Consider the following 16,048-nt stretch of genomic DNA (forward strand, 5'->3'; position numbering starts at 1 on the left):
ATTTGCTCTTCTGCCTTGTCTACTGATTTTCTGTCACCCAAGATCCCTTGAGCATGAAATTGGAGTCACTGTGGATAGGCAGGTAGTTGTGAGTTCCTATATTGTGCAGGGGGTTGAACTAGATGACCCTGGAGGTCCCTTCCAACTCTATGATTCTATGAGGCCGGGTTGATGAAGATCTGGCCCCTCCTCCAGTCCCTCTGGTACTTCTTCACCTGGCCTTACATTTTCTGGGCACAGGGCGGAATTCTGGTGGCTTGGTAAAGGGGGAAAGGTTCTGGAGGGAGGGTTGAGGTGGGTGAAAGGGTTTTCTTTTACTGTTGTTGTTTTTACAGTTTTATTTATGTGTAAGCTACCATGGGCTAGTAGTACTAGAAGCAGTGGCATATAATCTTAATAAATACATAAATAAGTAAAATACCAATTATAAATCACAGCAGAGGATCTGTAAAATTATGATTATTCTCAACATGCATTTTACAACTACCAGCATTGAATTTCAGACACAACATTTCTTTAAATTTTTATAAATATCAAACTGCGGTACACTGTAAGGTACAAATAATTTAACTAATGAAAAAATATGAAGTCAACACAAACAATCGTTTCCAATAGCACATTCCTAGAAATGGATGCAACATATCTTCCTGTGATGGGTGGACAGGTGGGGTGTGTGTGAGGGTTTCATTAAACAACTCAGTAGAAACACAATTCACAAATCTTCATCATCAAATGTTTCAGTGCATTGCAACATCACAGTCTCATAATCTAATTGAAGAACTTCTTCCTGCAAGTCACAAAAAAAAAAACGCAATGAAACTTTTATTAGAACATGGTTTTGCAAAATATTTTGTCTAACTGGAAGGATCTATAGCAGGACTCATTGCTTTTTCTTGTGATCTGCCCAACTGTTTGCCAGCTCTACTTCATGAAACAATCGGAATGGTAAAAATCAGGTGTGTGGGTAGCCCTGATTCTGACCACAGGACACTCTTACTTGCTCTGTTGGGACCACATATAAAGTAGCATCAAGATGAATTATTAGAGGCCTTGTGTGCATGAGGTGGACTGCTGGGAACTTCCAGCAACATCTTTAGGTGATGTCACTCAGGATGTCAATTTGTGGGATTTTTCTTGTTAATGAAAAGGATACCTTGGCTGATGCTAAGCAAATTCTGTTGATTACTAGAAGAACATACAATCTTTGCATTTATTTATTTATTTATTTATTTATTTATTTATTTACTTACTTACTTACTTACTTACTTACTTACTTACTTATTTATTTAATATATAATTGTATACCACCCTCCCCGAAGGCTCAGGGCATGTTGTTGCTTCCCTTCCAAAATAGGTTGGTCAAGTGATGGATCACAAACTGGACAGCTTTTCAAGTACGTGGGCCCCAAGGTATCAAAAGCTTTAATTCTAGCACCTTCAAGTTGGATCCTGAATCAAATAGACAGCTGATAAAAAGACCTTGATAGGAATAATGTGGTCCTGAAAGCTGGACTGGGCTGCCGTTGGTGGATTGCTGCAGAGTGGTATGCTCTGCAGCAGTTTTTGTCCCCCCGGGAAACAAAACAGCAGCAGCATAGTTCAACTGTACAGGGGAGGCTGTGTGTGTGTCTGTGTGTGGGGGGGGTCTTTATTTTGCGGGAAGGTGGGATTGCATTCCTCATTTTGACCACCCCACACAATCCCACCTTCCTGCAAAGGGACAACAAATGCCCCAGTCCACTCTGCAGTGTGGCACAGTGCCGCGAAGCTCGCTGGGGCATTATTTGCCTCCTCTCTCACACTGTATCGGGGCAGTGATGTGATATGTAAGTGAATGCTTCCTTTTCTTTTTCTGGAACCGAACTAATTCCATTACATGGGCCCTGAATCCCTGCCAGTTCCTCCAGACCATCACTTTGTGAGCTTCAGTCATGCCCCTGCTCATGAGAGGAATCTTCTATTGAAACTATAAAACCCAACCTCAGACGTCTTCTTTCAAAAACCGATGCTCCATTGCCATCATCATTTTACTTGTCCCATCTGTACTGGGCTCCCTGTTATGGTCTGTTTCTGTTATCAACAAGTGTTTCAGGGGGCAAGCTGTCAAGAGTCAATGCTCCCTTCATCAGACATAGTAGAGTACTCAATTGTGTCTGACAAAGGGAGCTCTGACTCTCGAAAGCTTACACCGTGAAATACTTCCTGGTCTCTAAGGTGCTACTGGACTTGAATCTACTATAGACCAACGTGGCTACCCTCTGAAATTATTTTTGTTATGTTTTCTATAGAGTCCAAACAGCATTCTTTCCATCTGTTCTCATTGTTTACAGATTGTCACAGATATTTATGAACCCAGCAAGTCCCAAAGAGTTTACATCGGATGTCCATGGACTACAATTACCATGCACCCCTGCCAGTGTGCCATTGTAGTCCACAGGCATCTGGAGAGTCACAGTTTGGCCACTCCTGCATATAGGGAGAGGAAAGCTGCAGCTGAAACCGAAACTCTCTTAGACTGTACATTCCTTTTATTGAGGCAGATTCTGCTGCAGTTATCTAAAAGGAAACTGGGCGCCACCAGTAATTTTGTTTTATAAGTACAAACCAGGACTCCTGCTGCTCCTTTCTGTCCATCCCACTTCCTTGCCACTGGGAACCTGCTATTCCTGCCCAATTAAAGGATGCTGGATCTGAGTTTTATTATAAGTGGGTCAGGCTGGAATGGGTAGATTTAGTCATCACCTACAATTTGTCCTGTCAGTCTTTTAGTCACTAAACTCAATTTCCTATTCTTAATCTCTCTATAATCCAGGCAACCAGCTCTCACCCACTACTTGAGAAAAGAAGGCTGTTCTAAAGAATCAGAAGCAGCTCTTGAGTGCTCCTAGTGGCCATCAGAAGCTCTTGGTGACTGGGGTAAAATTACTTTTGGAGTTTTTCCCCTTGCAGTTATTCTTATGTTATGTCCCTTACATGATCTTGAAGATTAGTCAGGGAACATCCCGGGGAAGATATTTTCATAAGCAGAATCTGACTGTAATGGACGAACTAAGAGAAAACGTTATTGTTTCTCTTGAAACTGAAGGCTGTAACCCAAATTATGGATCCTGACCACTTACCAGTTATATTTAATTTTGAGGAGTTACTGTAAACAAAGAGCAGGCTGTCTTACAACAAGCATGTGCAAAGTGCTACCTGTGATGGCTGAGTGTCAGCAAAAAACAGGCTTTCCAAGAAGGTTATTATTTGCAGGTAGAGATGATGGTTATCCTCTTGGCTTTCTGAAGTGCATCCTGCAAATGTTGAGCTGCAGGAAAGAAACCATGGTGAACCCAGAACAAAAAAGAACTATTTCCCCTATTATAAGGAAGTGGTTTCTTTTTCCTTGGTAATCACAGGTGAGATTGTCATCAACCCCATGGAGGGCCCAGCACAGAAGAACCAGGTGGGTGTTCTGTCAATTAAGGTTCCAAATCTCCCTCCTCAGTGGCCAGGAGATAACAAGGATATTCCAAATTTTCTCTTGGTTACTAAGACAGGACTGAGGGCGCCGCTTTGTTTGACTCTGTCATCTAAGGTCAGATGGGTGGTGACCCGAGAAAGGGGCTTCTCTGTCATGGCACCAAAACTTTGGGACTCCTTCCCCAGGGAGATTCATTTGTCTCCCACTATTGGTGTCTCCTGCCAGCAGGTGAAGATCTTTTGCTGTTTGTTTCATCTGGCATTCCCCAGGAATGGCCTCCTTCTAGTGTTGTTTGTGTTTTTAATTGAATCTTATATTTCTAACTGTACTTAAATGTTTTCATGGTTTTTGTATTTTTCTCCTTGTAGGATTGGATGGGAAGAAAAGGTGGCACAAAAGTGTTTTGTTTTTGAGACAGCATGCAGCAGAACACTTTACGGTGCATCACCCATGAAAGCATTAAATCACATATTCATGGCCATTTAATTTAAAACGAATATAAACTACAAACACTCACTGGGTTTTTCTAAGCTACTCCAGGCAGTTTCACAGGAGCCCTACTGGGATAACCCAGCTCTGCTGTTTTAAGCCATGCTCAGTGCTCTTTTGACTGGAGCAGCTCCAGAGTTGCCCAAAGACTCACTGCAGCCTCTGACCAGCAACTGGAGGGTACCCAGGACTACAAGGCTGGGAGTTCCTGGCCTCTGTATGGCATCCCCCAACCTGCTCTTACACACAGAAGTCTGGCCTATTTTAAAAAGCAATAGACAATTGTCTCCACAGATTAGGAAGTGTTCAGATTCCAACTAATAAATTAATTAGTCAAACACACCAAAAGGCATTAAGACAAAAAAAATTTTTCCCTTGCAAGCAGTACATGCCCTTACATGACAACAGAGCAACTCATTAGGCTGAGGCCAGTACCTCTGACTGGACATCTCTTGGATCTCATTTCTGTCAAGGAAGCTACTTGCCACATCAAAGGCATCTTCAAAGAGGATCTAAAAGAGACAGCATTTTGGACACTAGTTTGAATATTGACTTATTCATATAACTTGAATAGGAACACGTCCTGCTGTATTGTCCAGCACACGAGTTAACAGCTGACTCACAAGCCTCCATCTCTGTGCCCCTATCTTCAGAGGAGAGGTAGGGGGCAATTAGAGATGGCCCATTTTCTGCGATGGCACCTTGACTTTGGAAGGCCCACCCCTGAGGCTCACTGGGCACTTACCAGGCTGCCTTTCAGATGTCAGACTGAAACATTTATTTTTATTGAAGCTTTTAACAAAGAGTTTTTGTCTTTTTTAAACTTGTTTTACGGATATGTTTAAGGTGCTCAACAGACTGTTTTTAATTGTTTATTTTGGTTTTGTTTTCATGATTTATTATTTGGGGGAGGGATTGTTTTTATTTCTAAACCGTAAGCAGGACTCTGGAGGGGCAGCATATAAATTCCTTAAATAAATAATGAAAATCTCTGGGCCCAATAGCAACTCAACAGGGGGTGCCACTGTTCCTAGGCCCTCCCTCCCCTTATCTCCCCCACCAGGAACCACAGCAGTTAATAACACTCCTGGAGGACAAGAAAGATCGAAGCTCCAGCTCAGGGGGGGGGGGGCAGGCTGAGGCTGGGAATGCAATAGGAAGAAGTGCAAGCCAAAAAGAAATGAAAGCCAGGATGAATTTCGGACTGGCACTTGTCTGCCTGCTTAGCTAAACTGCTCAAATATTCTTATGCAGACTGCTGTCATTTGACAAGCATCTTGCTAGTAGAATACCCCCCCCCCTCCTCTTCCCATTCATTCATCCATCTAGTTTGGTGACATGAGTGTCAAATCATTATTTTTTTTTTACCATTAAAAAAGTAGCCTGGTTACTTTCAGATAGGCGCGAAGCCATTTATTTATTTGGATGAGGCTTGCAATGCCCATGGCTGAGATCCTCTGTTTTATAGCTTTTCCTGCCTAACCTATAATCCTTCCTTACTGTTTCTACGCATCCCCCTCCCTTTTACTTCTATACTAAAGGTAGCTTTTTCTAGGCGAAGAGGCTACTTAGACTTATACTGGCTATTCCATTGGGAAATTGTGTGTCCTTGAGAACCGTAGAACAGGAACCCTAAAAGGGATTAAGATGCTTACCTCCTCTGGTGTGGACCTTAGGGAACCGCTTGCCTCCAGACTACTGGCTCCACTGTTCCTTGTGCTGTCCTCAGTGCATGCAGGCTCCTGGGAAGCTGCCTTGACCTCAGAGATGAAACTCTGTCTCTGACTACAGTACTGCAGGACACTGTCTCTTCTCTCCTCAGGGAGGCCCTGCCACAGATGAGAGACAGCTGTGGAGATCACAGGGAGGGTGACCTCTTCAGGGCTCACAACCCCATGATCAACCAGGAGGTCTACTGTCTGTTTGTAAAAATACAAGTATCTAGAATGAGATAGGAAAGGAGAAAGGTCTCAGAGTGTGGTTTGGCATGCGATAGCACATGGAGCAATCAAGTAATCTGTTCATGCTTCTTGAATTTAGAGGTAACCAGGCAGAGAGAACATATGACCCAATGCCAAGCAAGGGAATCATCTAACCACTATCCTGCCAAATGTTTTCTGTTGTTACATACACAGCATAGATACAAAATGCCTTGCTTTTCAGCCATGCAAACGTATTTCCAGGCTCTATGCCCACCAACATTCTGACTGGAGGTGGGATATCAGTCTCTTGTGTTGTCCTACAATACAAGTAAGATCCACTGACAATACTTAAGCATTTTCTGTAATTTATTTATTTATTTGGATGATGGCAACCAACTGCTGAAATGGTCTGCCTGAACAAATGGTCTGCCTGAAATGGTCTCACAGAACAATCACATGAAGGAGGTTAGGCCGAGAAGCTTTCAGTCAGCAGCTTCCATGGCAGGGAGAGGATCTGAACCTTTGTCTCTACCAGATCCTAATCTGACAGCCTACGACAGACTACCCCACATTGATTCATCACTGAAAAAGGAAAGAAGGCACAGAAAGTGATGTAAGTTTTAAATAGAGATTCTGCCAGTTAATGCTTTTTCACCTGTTTTCAAGAACAGCTGGGGAACTGCTTCCAGAATACTATGGGACACTGTACAAGAGAAGCAAGCCTGTGCCACCTACTGGTCAAGACAGATTCTTACTGTACAAAGTGAATTTAAAAAGTGGGAGACGGTAAAAAGGCTAAAATGCATTGTGCTTACTGAGAGAAATATAGATTCAGGTTGGTAGCAGTGTTGGTCTGAAACAGCAAAACACACCAGTGGCACCTTTAAGACCAACCAAGTTTTATTCTGGGTCTAAGCTTCTGTGCAAAGAAGTATGCATGCACACAAAAGCTTAGACCCAGAAGAAAACTTGGTTGGTCTTAAAAGTGCTACTGAACTCAAACTTTTTTCCTGAGAGAAATATAGTACATAAAAGAGGCAAAAATGAAAGTGCAATCTGCAGCTAATGTTGGCTTCTTACTTATATCAACAAGCATTGAGCCCAATATGGACAGTGCTCAAAATAAAGGTATATGTACATGGTCCAATGTGTTCAGATCACACGTCACCTGCCAATGGCTGTACATCCCGGACTCCTGAACACTGACAGACATGGTCAAACATTTTATCTCTTCTTTGGAGAATGGGATTTGACAAGAGCTTCAATACTCTGCAGTGCACAGAACAGCTTCCCCTGTATTAGATAGATAAACTTTGGAATCTACCAATGCACCAAGACCTGTCCAGGGGCTAATATCAAGGTGCCCAGTCATTTCAGCACTCAGTGTTTGAATTTTGAAACCCCCAGACTCCTTTAAGCATGCTTTGAACCACAGCATGGAAAAGTCCAACAGGGTACAGTTTCTCTAATCACTGCAAAGAAAGAAGCCACGCCCTCTCAACTTCTCCCACCCTGTATCTATCAGGGTCAGAAGCAATTTCACCCCATACATCTTTTGGATGGGTCACTTCTGAGTGATGAAACAACATCCCACTTCATATACCGTTCAAACTCTATGAGATCAGGAGAAGAAGTAGCAGGTGACTGTGTAAGCCTTGCATTTGCATCTTCCTCTGTTGAATTCTTCTCATATTCTTGAATCACACACCATACCGTGGGGCCACTCTGAGTTATGACATTTGAAGGAGACGCAGAACTAGAAAGTAAAAAGAAAGAGATAGAAACCACCTGAAGTCATACTTTGCCATATATTATAGGTTAGGAAGAAAATCCGCTGGTGTTTTCCTTGACAGCAGCATTCTTCTGTGCGCCATGATTTTGCAGGAAGGGACAAGTGTCTGATAATGGAAGCTAAATTTCATGAGCTGCTTACAATGTTGCAGGAGTTTTATTCTTGCTGTTGTTTTTTCAAGCTGACAGAGGTAATAATAATAAGCTCATTCACAACTTACAGGGCAGATGCCGAAAATCTTATTGAAGCTTTTAAATGCCTGGGCTGGGCACCTTACCTGTAACTGGTGCCTTACCTGTAACAGTTGAGGTACATCTTGACATATTCCTCCTTTACTTGCTCCAAGTTTGATGGATTCCCATCCTCCAGGTTTAAAACTTCTGTTGTCAGCAAAAAGAACAACTGCCATTAATTACACATTTAGAATAGGTGTTTGGGGGGCATCTTAAAGTCTAACAAAATTTTATTCCAGCATAAAGTCATAAAGGTGCCACGAGACTCTTGTTCATTTTTGCTACGACAGACTAACATGATAGCCTCCCTGCATATTTAGGGGCTTGCTCGGCATTTCAAGACAATGATGAAAGTGCATGGTTTCATGTGCTACAGACACAGTTCCATTACCCATCTAAACCAGTTTTTCTTTCTTAAAGGCAATCAGTTTGTCCCAGCTGTCTGTCGTGTGTTTGACTCTAAAATTTCTCCCCCAAATTTTATATGGCATCCCTCTGTGGATCTCAGGTTTTAACAAAAACATGGAGAGGTTACAGTCTGTCTTTTTCCGGCAGATTTTGAGAAATTGCGTCCCTTACTCCTCTTTATGTCTTGAAACTGGACATAATCTTCTTGAAACTAAGGCCTGGATTTTCACCTTTAAATATTGGCTAAAACTGCATTTTAGGATTCGATCAGATAGCCTATTGGCCTGTTTACTGAGAGACTCTTTTAAATTTTAATGGTTCTCTACCATCCTGACTACACTCCAACAAATTGGCATTGACTACGATTACATCCTATCTCTGAATGAACCTTCCATTATGTGCCAAATCAAACAAAGGCTACTTGATCACGAATTCCAAAAAATCCATCCCACTGTGCCAGCAATCTGCCCTCCCTGTGTGCTTGATCTCCAAGTGAAGCACGGGATAATGCCGGCTTATTTCCATAACTTGGCAAATCCCCTCTATCGCAGAGCATTTTTGCTCGCTCGGCTTAACACCTTTCCATCCAAAGTATTACAAGGGAGATTTGCCAAGATCCCCTTTGAAAACAGACTATGCACCTGTGAATCAAGTTCTCCTGACACCATCCAACACATCATACTGGATTGCCCCTTGTTCACTCAACAGAGAAGGCATATCATACCTCTTATACCAAAATGGAGAAACCATTCAAAAGACTTGGTTTGCCAATTTTTACTGAGTGATAAGGATGCCGACGTCACTTTTATTATGGCTAAATTTCTGTCCTCAGTTTTTGAACTTAAACTGTCCGATGTATCTTGACTATCTTTGTATATCCTCCTAATCTGCGTTATGCCAATAAAGGTATTGTATTGTATTGTACAGACACAGGTGTTTCTATAACACTGGAAGATTCCAGAATGTTAAATATCAGGTGCTTAGTAAGTCAAAGGAGAACTATGGCATGTGGAAGATCACAGAAGAATCAGGCAAGTATATATTTACACGCTGGTATTGTGCATTCCTAAACCTGTTACAGCCTTCTAACACCATTGACTCCCAGAGATTTAGAAAGGCTTAACTTTCCTTAGAATAACACCACCTGTGTGTTTCAATGTGTTATGCAGTAAAGATCTTTGGTCTGTCAGCTTTTCTCAATTTTGTTACTGTTGAGAAACCTCTGAAACATTCTTCTGGCCCCAGGAACCCTCAGGAGTGGTGCAATGTACCACACAGGGCCCCTCCCCTTTCCATCCCCTCCAGGCCCATCATTGGTCATTTGGGGAGGGGTGGGTGGGTTGACATGATTAACAAATTTTAAAAATATATTTAAAAAATTAACTCCCATCCATTCAGAAAACTCTTCTGGGCTGTCAAGAATCCCCAGGGTTTTGTGAAAGCCTGATCTAAGTAAGCAAAATGGAGAGGTGGGGATACACCTAGGAATGGCTCCCAAAGTTAACAAGATAAAAAACTAAATACAGTGTTGCCTTGTCACTATTTTAAATAGCATGGAAGAGGGACAATCTTTCTTGGGAGTCATGTTGTATGCCACTTCTAATTCAGCAGAGGATTAAGGGTGGAACTAGAGAGTATGAGGGAAACACAACATGTTTCTCTTATAATCCTAATGTACCGTTCCTTAGGGTGGAATGAGACATTATCTCAGCAAGTGTGTATTTCCACATGGCAATAATAGGATATGTGGGGGGGGGGGTGCATTTGCAAAGGACGATTGTTAGACAGGCAGAAGGGGTATTTAATTTCTCTAGTACCTGTAATTCGGTCCTGCAAATGCATTTGTATGCCATTTTAATTAATTTTTTTTGCAGATGATCTCTGAAACTGGAAGTAAGGCTAGGGAGGATTAATTGGCTGGGGGGGGGGTAGGCTTAGTGGTAAGGAGAGATTTACAATGGACGACTGGCAAACATAAAAGGGGATTAAACATTATTCCTTCCCACCCATCTTCTTCAGCACGTTTGATTTGCCCTCCCAAAATCTATTTCTATCCTATGCAGGCTAATACTGATCCCAAAGCTTGGCCATCTGTCATTTTTGCCAAAGAAATAATGTAAAACTGGGGTACAGTTTTGGGCAAATACTTGTGTACAGTACCTTTCATCTTCAGCAAGTTTTCCAAGGTTTGTTCCAGCTCCTGGATATAATTCTTAGCTTTACATAAAACCTGACACTAATCAAACACAGAAAACAGAGACTTCAAATGGCATCAGACTATGGAAAGAAAAGACAGAAGTGAAGAAACGTAGCAACTGAAAATGAAGACTTTTTCTCCAGTTAGGAATAGAATTTCTCTCCATACCGACTCTTCGAATCACATACATAATCTTAAACAAGGGCAGATTCATATGCCCATATTTTTACATGAGGTTTACAATGATCATGTGATAGTCTGGTGGCCTGAAAATCCCATCATGTGTTAAACATGATGAACATAGCCTTTTTTGTGACTAGCAAGCAGCATGTATCTAAGAGGAGATGAATGTCGTTTGTTGTGTGATAATCACTACGTGAACTGCCTCTATGAATCTATTCTAGGATGACATAACTAAAATAATCTTTAAAAGCACTTTGCCATTTGGGTAACAAGCTTTCTCATGGCTGAGGACAGGATGCAGGTTTGGGAATGATGTGGGAAGGGAGCCTAGAGAGGGCATAATTTTACCAAAGGTGTAATTTTTATTTAATTGCCCAGAGAACTTTGGTAAGCAGTTCTAGGAATTCCTAATAATATAGATATGCCCTAACACCTACAGCTGAGGCTGCTCCATGACAAGCTGGGTTGTAGCTACTTTTTCCACTGTGCTAAAAATCATAAACAGTTGGCCAAGATTGTGTCACTACACAGAGTCCTGCAACACTTGTGGTAAAAGCCTCTATCTGCAATGAAGTAGGATGCAATGGGAATGATGCCATTTTTTCTGCTGCCATTGCTAGCCTCTCCCGGGTCTCCTTCTCCCTGTGCTTACACAATTAAGAAAAGGCTTGAATAGAGGCTTAATGCACAAAAAGTGGATAGAGGAAGCTTTTCATGGAATTAAGGTAAATAACATCAGCTGGCAAATAACACCCCAGTAAGCCTTTATTAAAGGGATAGTACATTTTTTTCCTACAGGCAGTCAACAACCCCATCTAAGAACCAAATGTCTGCTGCCTTGAATTTCATGGAAGAAAAGTGGAATAGTAATAAAATAATAGCATTTTTCTGTCCTCTGTATGGATTCATATTTATTTCTGTACCTTTGATGTGGAATTATCTTGTTGCAAATATACAGTTTCGCGCAAGTTTTTGAAGAGCTCTGCCAAGGTAGCCCTGTGGCGTGCCTGAGACAAGCGCCTTTTGCCAACCTGCGGCTCCAGATCCTGCAAGCGAGTCTGGCACTGAGGGGTCACTCTGGCGTATAGGGTGCTGCAGTCTCCAGTTGCCTCCATCAAAAGCTGCAATAAAATGCTGTTCTGCTAAACAAGACTACTTTAAAGTAAATCTGTATGATGGGCGACAATCACAAGGCAAAGGCATTCCAGTTACACAGTTCCTAAAATCATATGTCTTGCCTTATTACCCAGTATTACCACGTTTTAAAAATAGTCAAAATCATTTGTCATTCATGATTAAACACATTAATAGGCTAAAGGAAAATACCACCGTTTTTTTTGACATGATAGGCATAATCCAACTGAAGTTAAACACTTTCAGATATTCCTGATTTTTGCAGGAAAGACTTATAAAAATGTATGGCAAGGTTTAATTGTCATTCATATACATACACATGGGCACACAAAGGAAATGTTCCTGATATGGTTCCTCAGTGGAACAGGCTTCCTCAGGAGGTGATTTCTCCTTCTTTGGAAGTTTTAAAGCAGAGGCTAGTCATCTGACAGAAAAGCTGACTTTATGAACTTAGGCAGATTGTGAGTGGGTGGGCAGGAAGGGATGTGACAGTGTTTGTCTGTTGTGGCCCTTCCTTGCATATCCAGGGAATTGCTGATTGCAACTGTGAGATGATAGGTGAATTTCTTCCACGACAGTCTGGATTCTGGAGATTTTGGGTGGAGGAATCACTTGAGCATGAAATTGGGGTCACTGTGGGTAGGCAGGTAGTTGTGAGTTCCAACATTATGCAGGGAGTTGGACTAGATGACCCTGGACACCCCTTCCAACTCTATGTTTTTGAAATACTGTTTCTGCTTCCACAGACATTAGGAAACACTTTTAACAACAGGAATAAAAGTATTTGCAGGATAAAAATCTGCATATAACATAACATTGCTGGTTTGAAAGTAAAAGATGGAAAACATCACTATTTTTCAGTGTTAAAGGTTATAAGATTTTAATTTCTTGCCTCACTGTCAATAATGTAATAAACATATATGTATATGTACATTAAATACATTTGCAATAAACTCTTAAAAGTCCAAATAATATTTAAAATGTCTTATAGAAAATTGGAATAATTTAATTTCTCCCTATTAAATATGTCAACTGAAGAGGTCAAAACTGGCCAGATAAAGAGAAATTTAAAACACAGTTATGGTTTGTTGTGAAAATCTTGAGATCTCTATTTTCACTCTTTTTCCAGACTCCTGGCTTTCTTTGTGGTAGAGACTTCAACTGCTCTGTTGAAATCTATTCTTACTTTGGCTAGATCAAGCCCAACCTGTTTTTTAAATTGTGCGTGTCGAGGATAGGTAAGAATCATGGTCAGCTTCTCCTAAAATTCAGGCCTGACAGTGAGTGTTTTCTGAAATGAGGTTGCTGTAAAAAAAAAGAACTAAGTGGCAGATTAGAGCAACCAATAGACCAGAAAAAACCTCAGCCAGACTGCTCATGTCTCTTTAACAACTTGCTGTGCAAAAAGGAGGCGGTGATGCTTTTCGATACACAGACGTAAACAAATTATCAGTTGTTAAGACATAGCTACCATGGACAGTTGGAAAAGTGACACCCCTAGTGGAAATACAGGAACCAGGCAGTGTAAAAGGGAGAAACAAGATACAGCTGAAAATGTACAGAAACTTTAATTCTGCACACTATACAAAAAGTCAGGCTATCTTTTTTAATTACATCAACTATGCTAATATTGCTAAGAAAGAATCTGAGTCCAGATTACATATTGGTGGTGAAAAGTGTCCTCACAGCCTACTTATGGCAATCCCAGGAGGTTTTCAAGACAAGAGGCCAACAAAAAAGGACTGCCATTCCCTGCCTCTGCAGAGCAACCTGGGACTTCCTATCCAAGTACCAAGAGTTTCCAAGATTTGACAAGCCAGCCAGATCAGGGCAGATTACACATCAGGGTTCGTAACTTTTAAACTTATCCTCCTCTTGTAACTTTTAACAATAGCCTGGCATTCAGCCATATAGCAGGTGATGCTTTTCCTAGCAGAGTTCTTAACATTTGAAATGGCAAATTTAGGTCTGGATTGCACCATTTTAGATTGCAAGCATGGGGAGACTCCCATAATGGAATGTTTTTCAATACTAAATAAAATTCCTATACACAGCAAAACAGCACATAAGGAAGGTAACGAGGGTACAACCCTCTCCACTAATACCTGCTGTGCAAAATGAAGCTTGTCATTTGGACTTTCACCTACAGTCTGATATAGTACAATCCAGTGGAAGTCGTGGCCCCATTATCCAGTTGGTGAGCGCTAGATCCAAGATCAAATAATTAAAATTTTGCCTGCTTAGTGAGCCTGCTGTTGAGGACCTGGGCCAGGAAAAACATAAATAAAGCAACCCATTGCATCTAGGTCCCAGCCTCAAGATCCACTGTCCAAGTCCTGCATAATCTGTGTCAGACAGAGATTGGGAGAAAGTCTTCTTAGATTCAGTGTGGATGGATTGTACTGCATGTTACACTATCTACAATCCAGGTAGCCAGCAGAGGATGTTGGGGCAGGTAAGGAGAGGTGGACTGGCTTTTAAATTGTGATTTTGTTATTGTTGTAAACCACCCCAAGCCTGCTTGCTGGGAGGGGTAGTATACAAATCCAATAAATAAATAAAAATGTGTTTAGTCTGTACATCTCTTTTCTGTCTACGGAATCTTCCAAGGGGCTTGTGAGCAGGGAGGTCTTGCCTTAAGGCAATTTAAAGTCGCCATATACTTCCCATGCTACTGAACTCCTTGGTTTGAGACAAACTGAGCCATTAGCCTCACTCATTACTTACGCTTCTTGATGACCCAGTCATTTGGAGGCATCAAACCTTTTCTTCCAAAATTTTCATTCACATTTTTGTTTATTTCTAAGACTCATTAGTGATTTTTCTACACAGTCTATTGTTACTTTAAAATGCATTCCCTGCTTCTCTACATGAGATTAAAATGGTTTAAAATTAACACTGTTTAATCTCATGTTCCCTGTATACCACATATATCTGGAAATGCCAAGGATGTCCTTATTTACATAATAACAAGTGCAAACTATTACTATATTTTTCAAATCAACAGATGGAAATCCTACTCATCTGAGTGAAAAATCATTGTTATTTATGAACAATTATCAGTACCTGGTTGGTGTGTGGAGAAAGATTTGGACTTAAATGATAAATTGAAAAGAACATAAATGCTCCATGTTTGGTTTCCTATGTATCTCGTTGAATTTTTGTTAGACAAGATTCTCATTTTACTGTAAGATATAACTGACCGTAGGGACAGGGGAAAGGGGAGCTCACCCCCTTTCCTTGGCAAATTCAACAAATGAGGACTCCCCTACTGAAATGAAAACCAATGGGAATTATTTCTAGGTAAACAAATTTGGGACTGAATGTTAATAATCACTAATATATTAAAAGCAAATTAAAGAAAATACGTATTTCCCTCAAATTTGAATTTTCATTATATTCTCAGAAAAGCCACTTTTCATGCTAATATTCAAGAAAGATGCAAACAACTGGAAGGCTCTTTTTGAGAATACATATCTCAGAATTCTGATATAACCCTTCTCTTTAATTTGTCCTCCCTTTTCTGTTTCTCCTTTGGCTAAATTTTAGTGCCTTTTTCTACATCTCCTGTTTCACTCCACCTGCCCAAGCTCTAATGTTCAGTAGGGTACTTGGTTCCTGCTCCCATTTTCTTGCTTCCCAGTCTCCTCCCAGCACCCTCCAATTTGACAGGCTGGTTCCTGGGATAGCGCTGCACGGCTCTTTGAGGAATATGCCTCAGGCAAAACATAATTTCCAGGGCTGCCTGGAGCACCCCCTCACCTTGCACCAAGCAACCAACAATGCAACGACCCCACCCTCCGTATACCTTCCCGCTCTCTCTTGCCATAGCACCAACATAGGAGAGCATCAGAGGCCACCAATCCGAATGCAGGAGGTGTCGCGAGCAGCCAATAGAAAATCTCCGAGGTTCGGCGGGAGGTTCTGACGGCGTGCTGTTGGAAATGGCAACAAAAACGCGGGAAAGAAAAGCAGATGGGATGGCCCGAGGGAGGAGACCGAGCAGGGAGTTCGGGCAGCGTAGCAACGTCTGTCGGCGCGTCGCTTAGAGCGAGCATATATTTCCATAACTGTTCGCGACGCCGTGCGGAGTCTGCTGCTGATGCCTCTATTCTCCTGCGGACGCTGGCCCGATTTATAGGCGGCATCCGGCCAGCAAGGCTATACCTGTGTAGGACTGCACACGTGCGCTGCTTCCTGCAAGCGGGTCACCTGGCGCTGCGCTGA

The 16,048-nt window shown here is 41.6% G+C and overlaps 1 protein-coding gene across 5 annotated transcripts; it reads right to left on the bottom strand.

The window, feature by feature from the left end:
* Nucleotides 1-511: 511 nt before the first annotated feature.
* On the bottom strand, nucleotides 512-15,937 carry STRA8 (stimulated by retinoic acid 8). Of its 5 annotated transcripts, XM_077340941.1 has the most exons (10): nucleotides 15,584-15,600; nucleotides 13,927-14,084; nucleotides 11,611-11,855; nucleotides 10,468-10,543; nucleotides 7,962-8,046; nucleotides 7,478-7,630; nucleotides 5,608-5,893; nucleotides 4,388-4,464; nucleotides 3,196-3,307; nucleotides 512-787 (listed from the first exon to the last, which is right to left on the bottom strand). In XM_077340941.1, the coding sequence occupies exons 3-10, from the start codon at nucleotides 11,800-11,802 to the stop codon at nucleotides 713-715; spliced, it is 1,056 nt and encodes a 351-aa protein (XP_077197056.1). In that variant the 5' UTR covers nucleotides 11,803-11,855; nucleotides 13,927-14,084; nucleotides 15,584-15,600; the 3' UTR covers nucleotides 512-712. The 5 variants fall into 5 exon arrangements, 4 of the variants coding, with proteins under 4 accessions (XP_077197056.1, XP_077197054.1, XP_077197053.1 ...); XM_077340939.1 differs by lacking the exons at nucleotides 13,927-14,084; nucleotides 15,584-15,600 and adding an exon at nucleotides 15,630-15,937 and having other exon boundaries at nucleotides 11,611-11,808; XM_077340938.1 differs by lacking the exon at nucleotides 13,927-14,084 and having other exon boundaries at nucleotides 11,611-11,808; nucleotides 15,584-15,937.
* Between the last annotated feature and the right edge of the window lie 111 nt (nucleotides 15,938-16,048).

This window comes from Paroedura picta, chromosome 5 (genome assembly GCF_049243985.1).
Source record: "Paroedura picta isolate Pp20150507F chromosome 5, Ppicta_v3.0, whole genome shotgun sequence".
In the NCBI taxonomy this organism is placed as follows: domain Eukaryota; kingdom Metazoa; phylum Chordata; class Lepidosauria; order Squamata; family Gekkonidae; genus Paroedura; species Paroedura picta.

Bases quoted from the DNA above. Each gene is read 5' to 3' on its own strand.
- STRA8 (XM_077340938.1), bottom strand. From the start codon at position 15,661: ATGTTGGTGCTATGGCAAGAGAGAGCGGGAAGGTATACGGAGGGTGGG. The intron at 11,809-15,583 runs GTGAGGGGGTGC...ATTTTATTGCAG, and splicing joins TGTTGGTTGCTTGGTGCAAG to CTTTTGATGGAGGCAACTGG. The intron at 788-3,195 runs GTAGCACTTTGC...TGTGACTTGCAG, and splicing joins CTGACACTCAGCCATCACAG to GAAGAAGTTCTTCAATTAGA.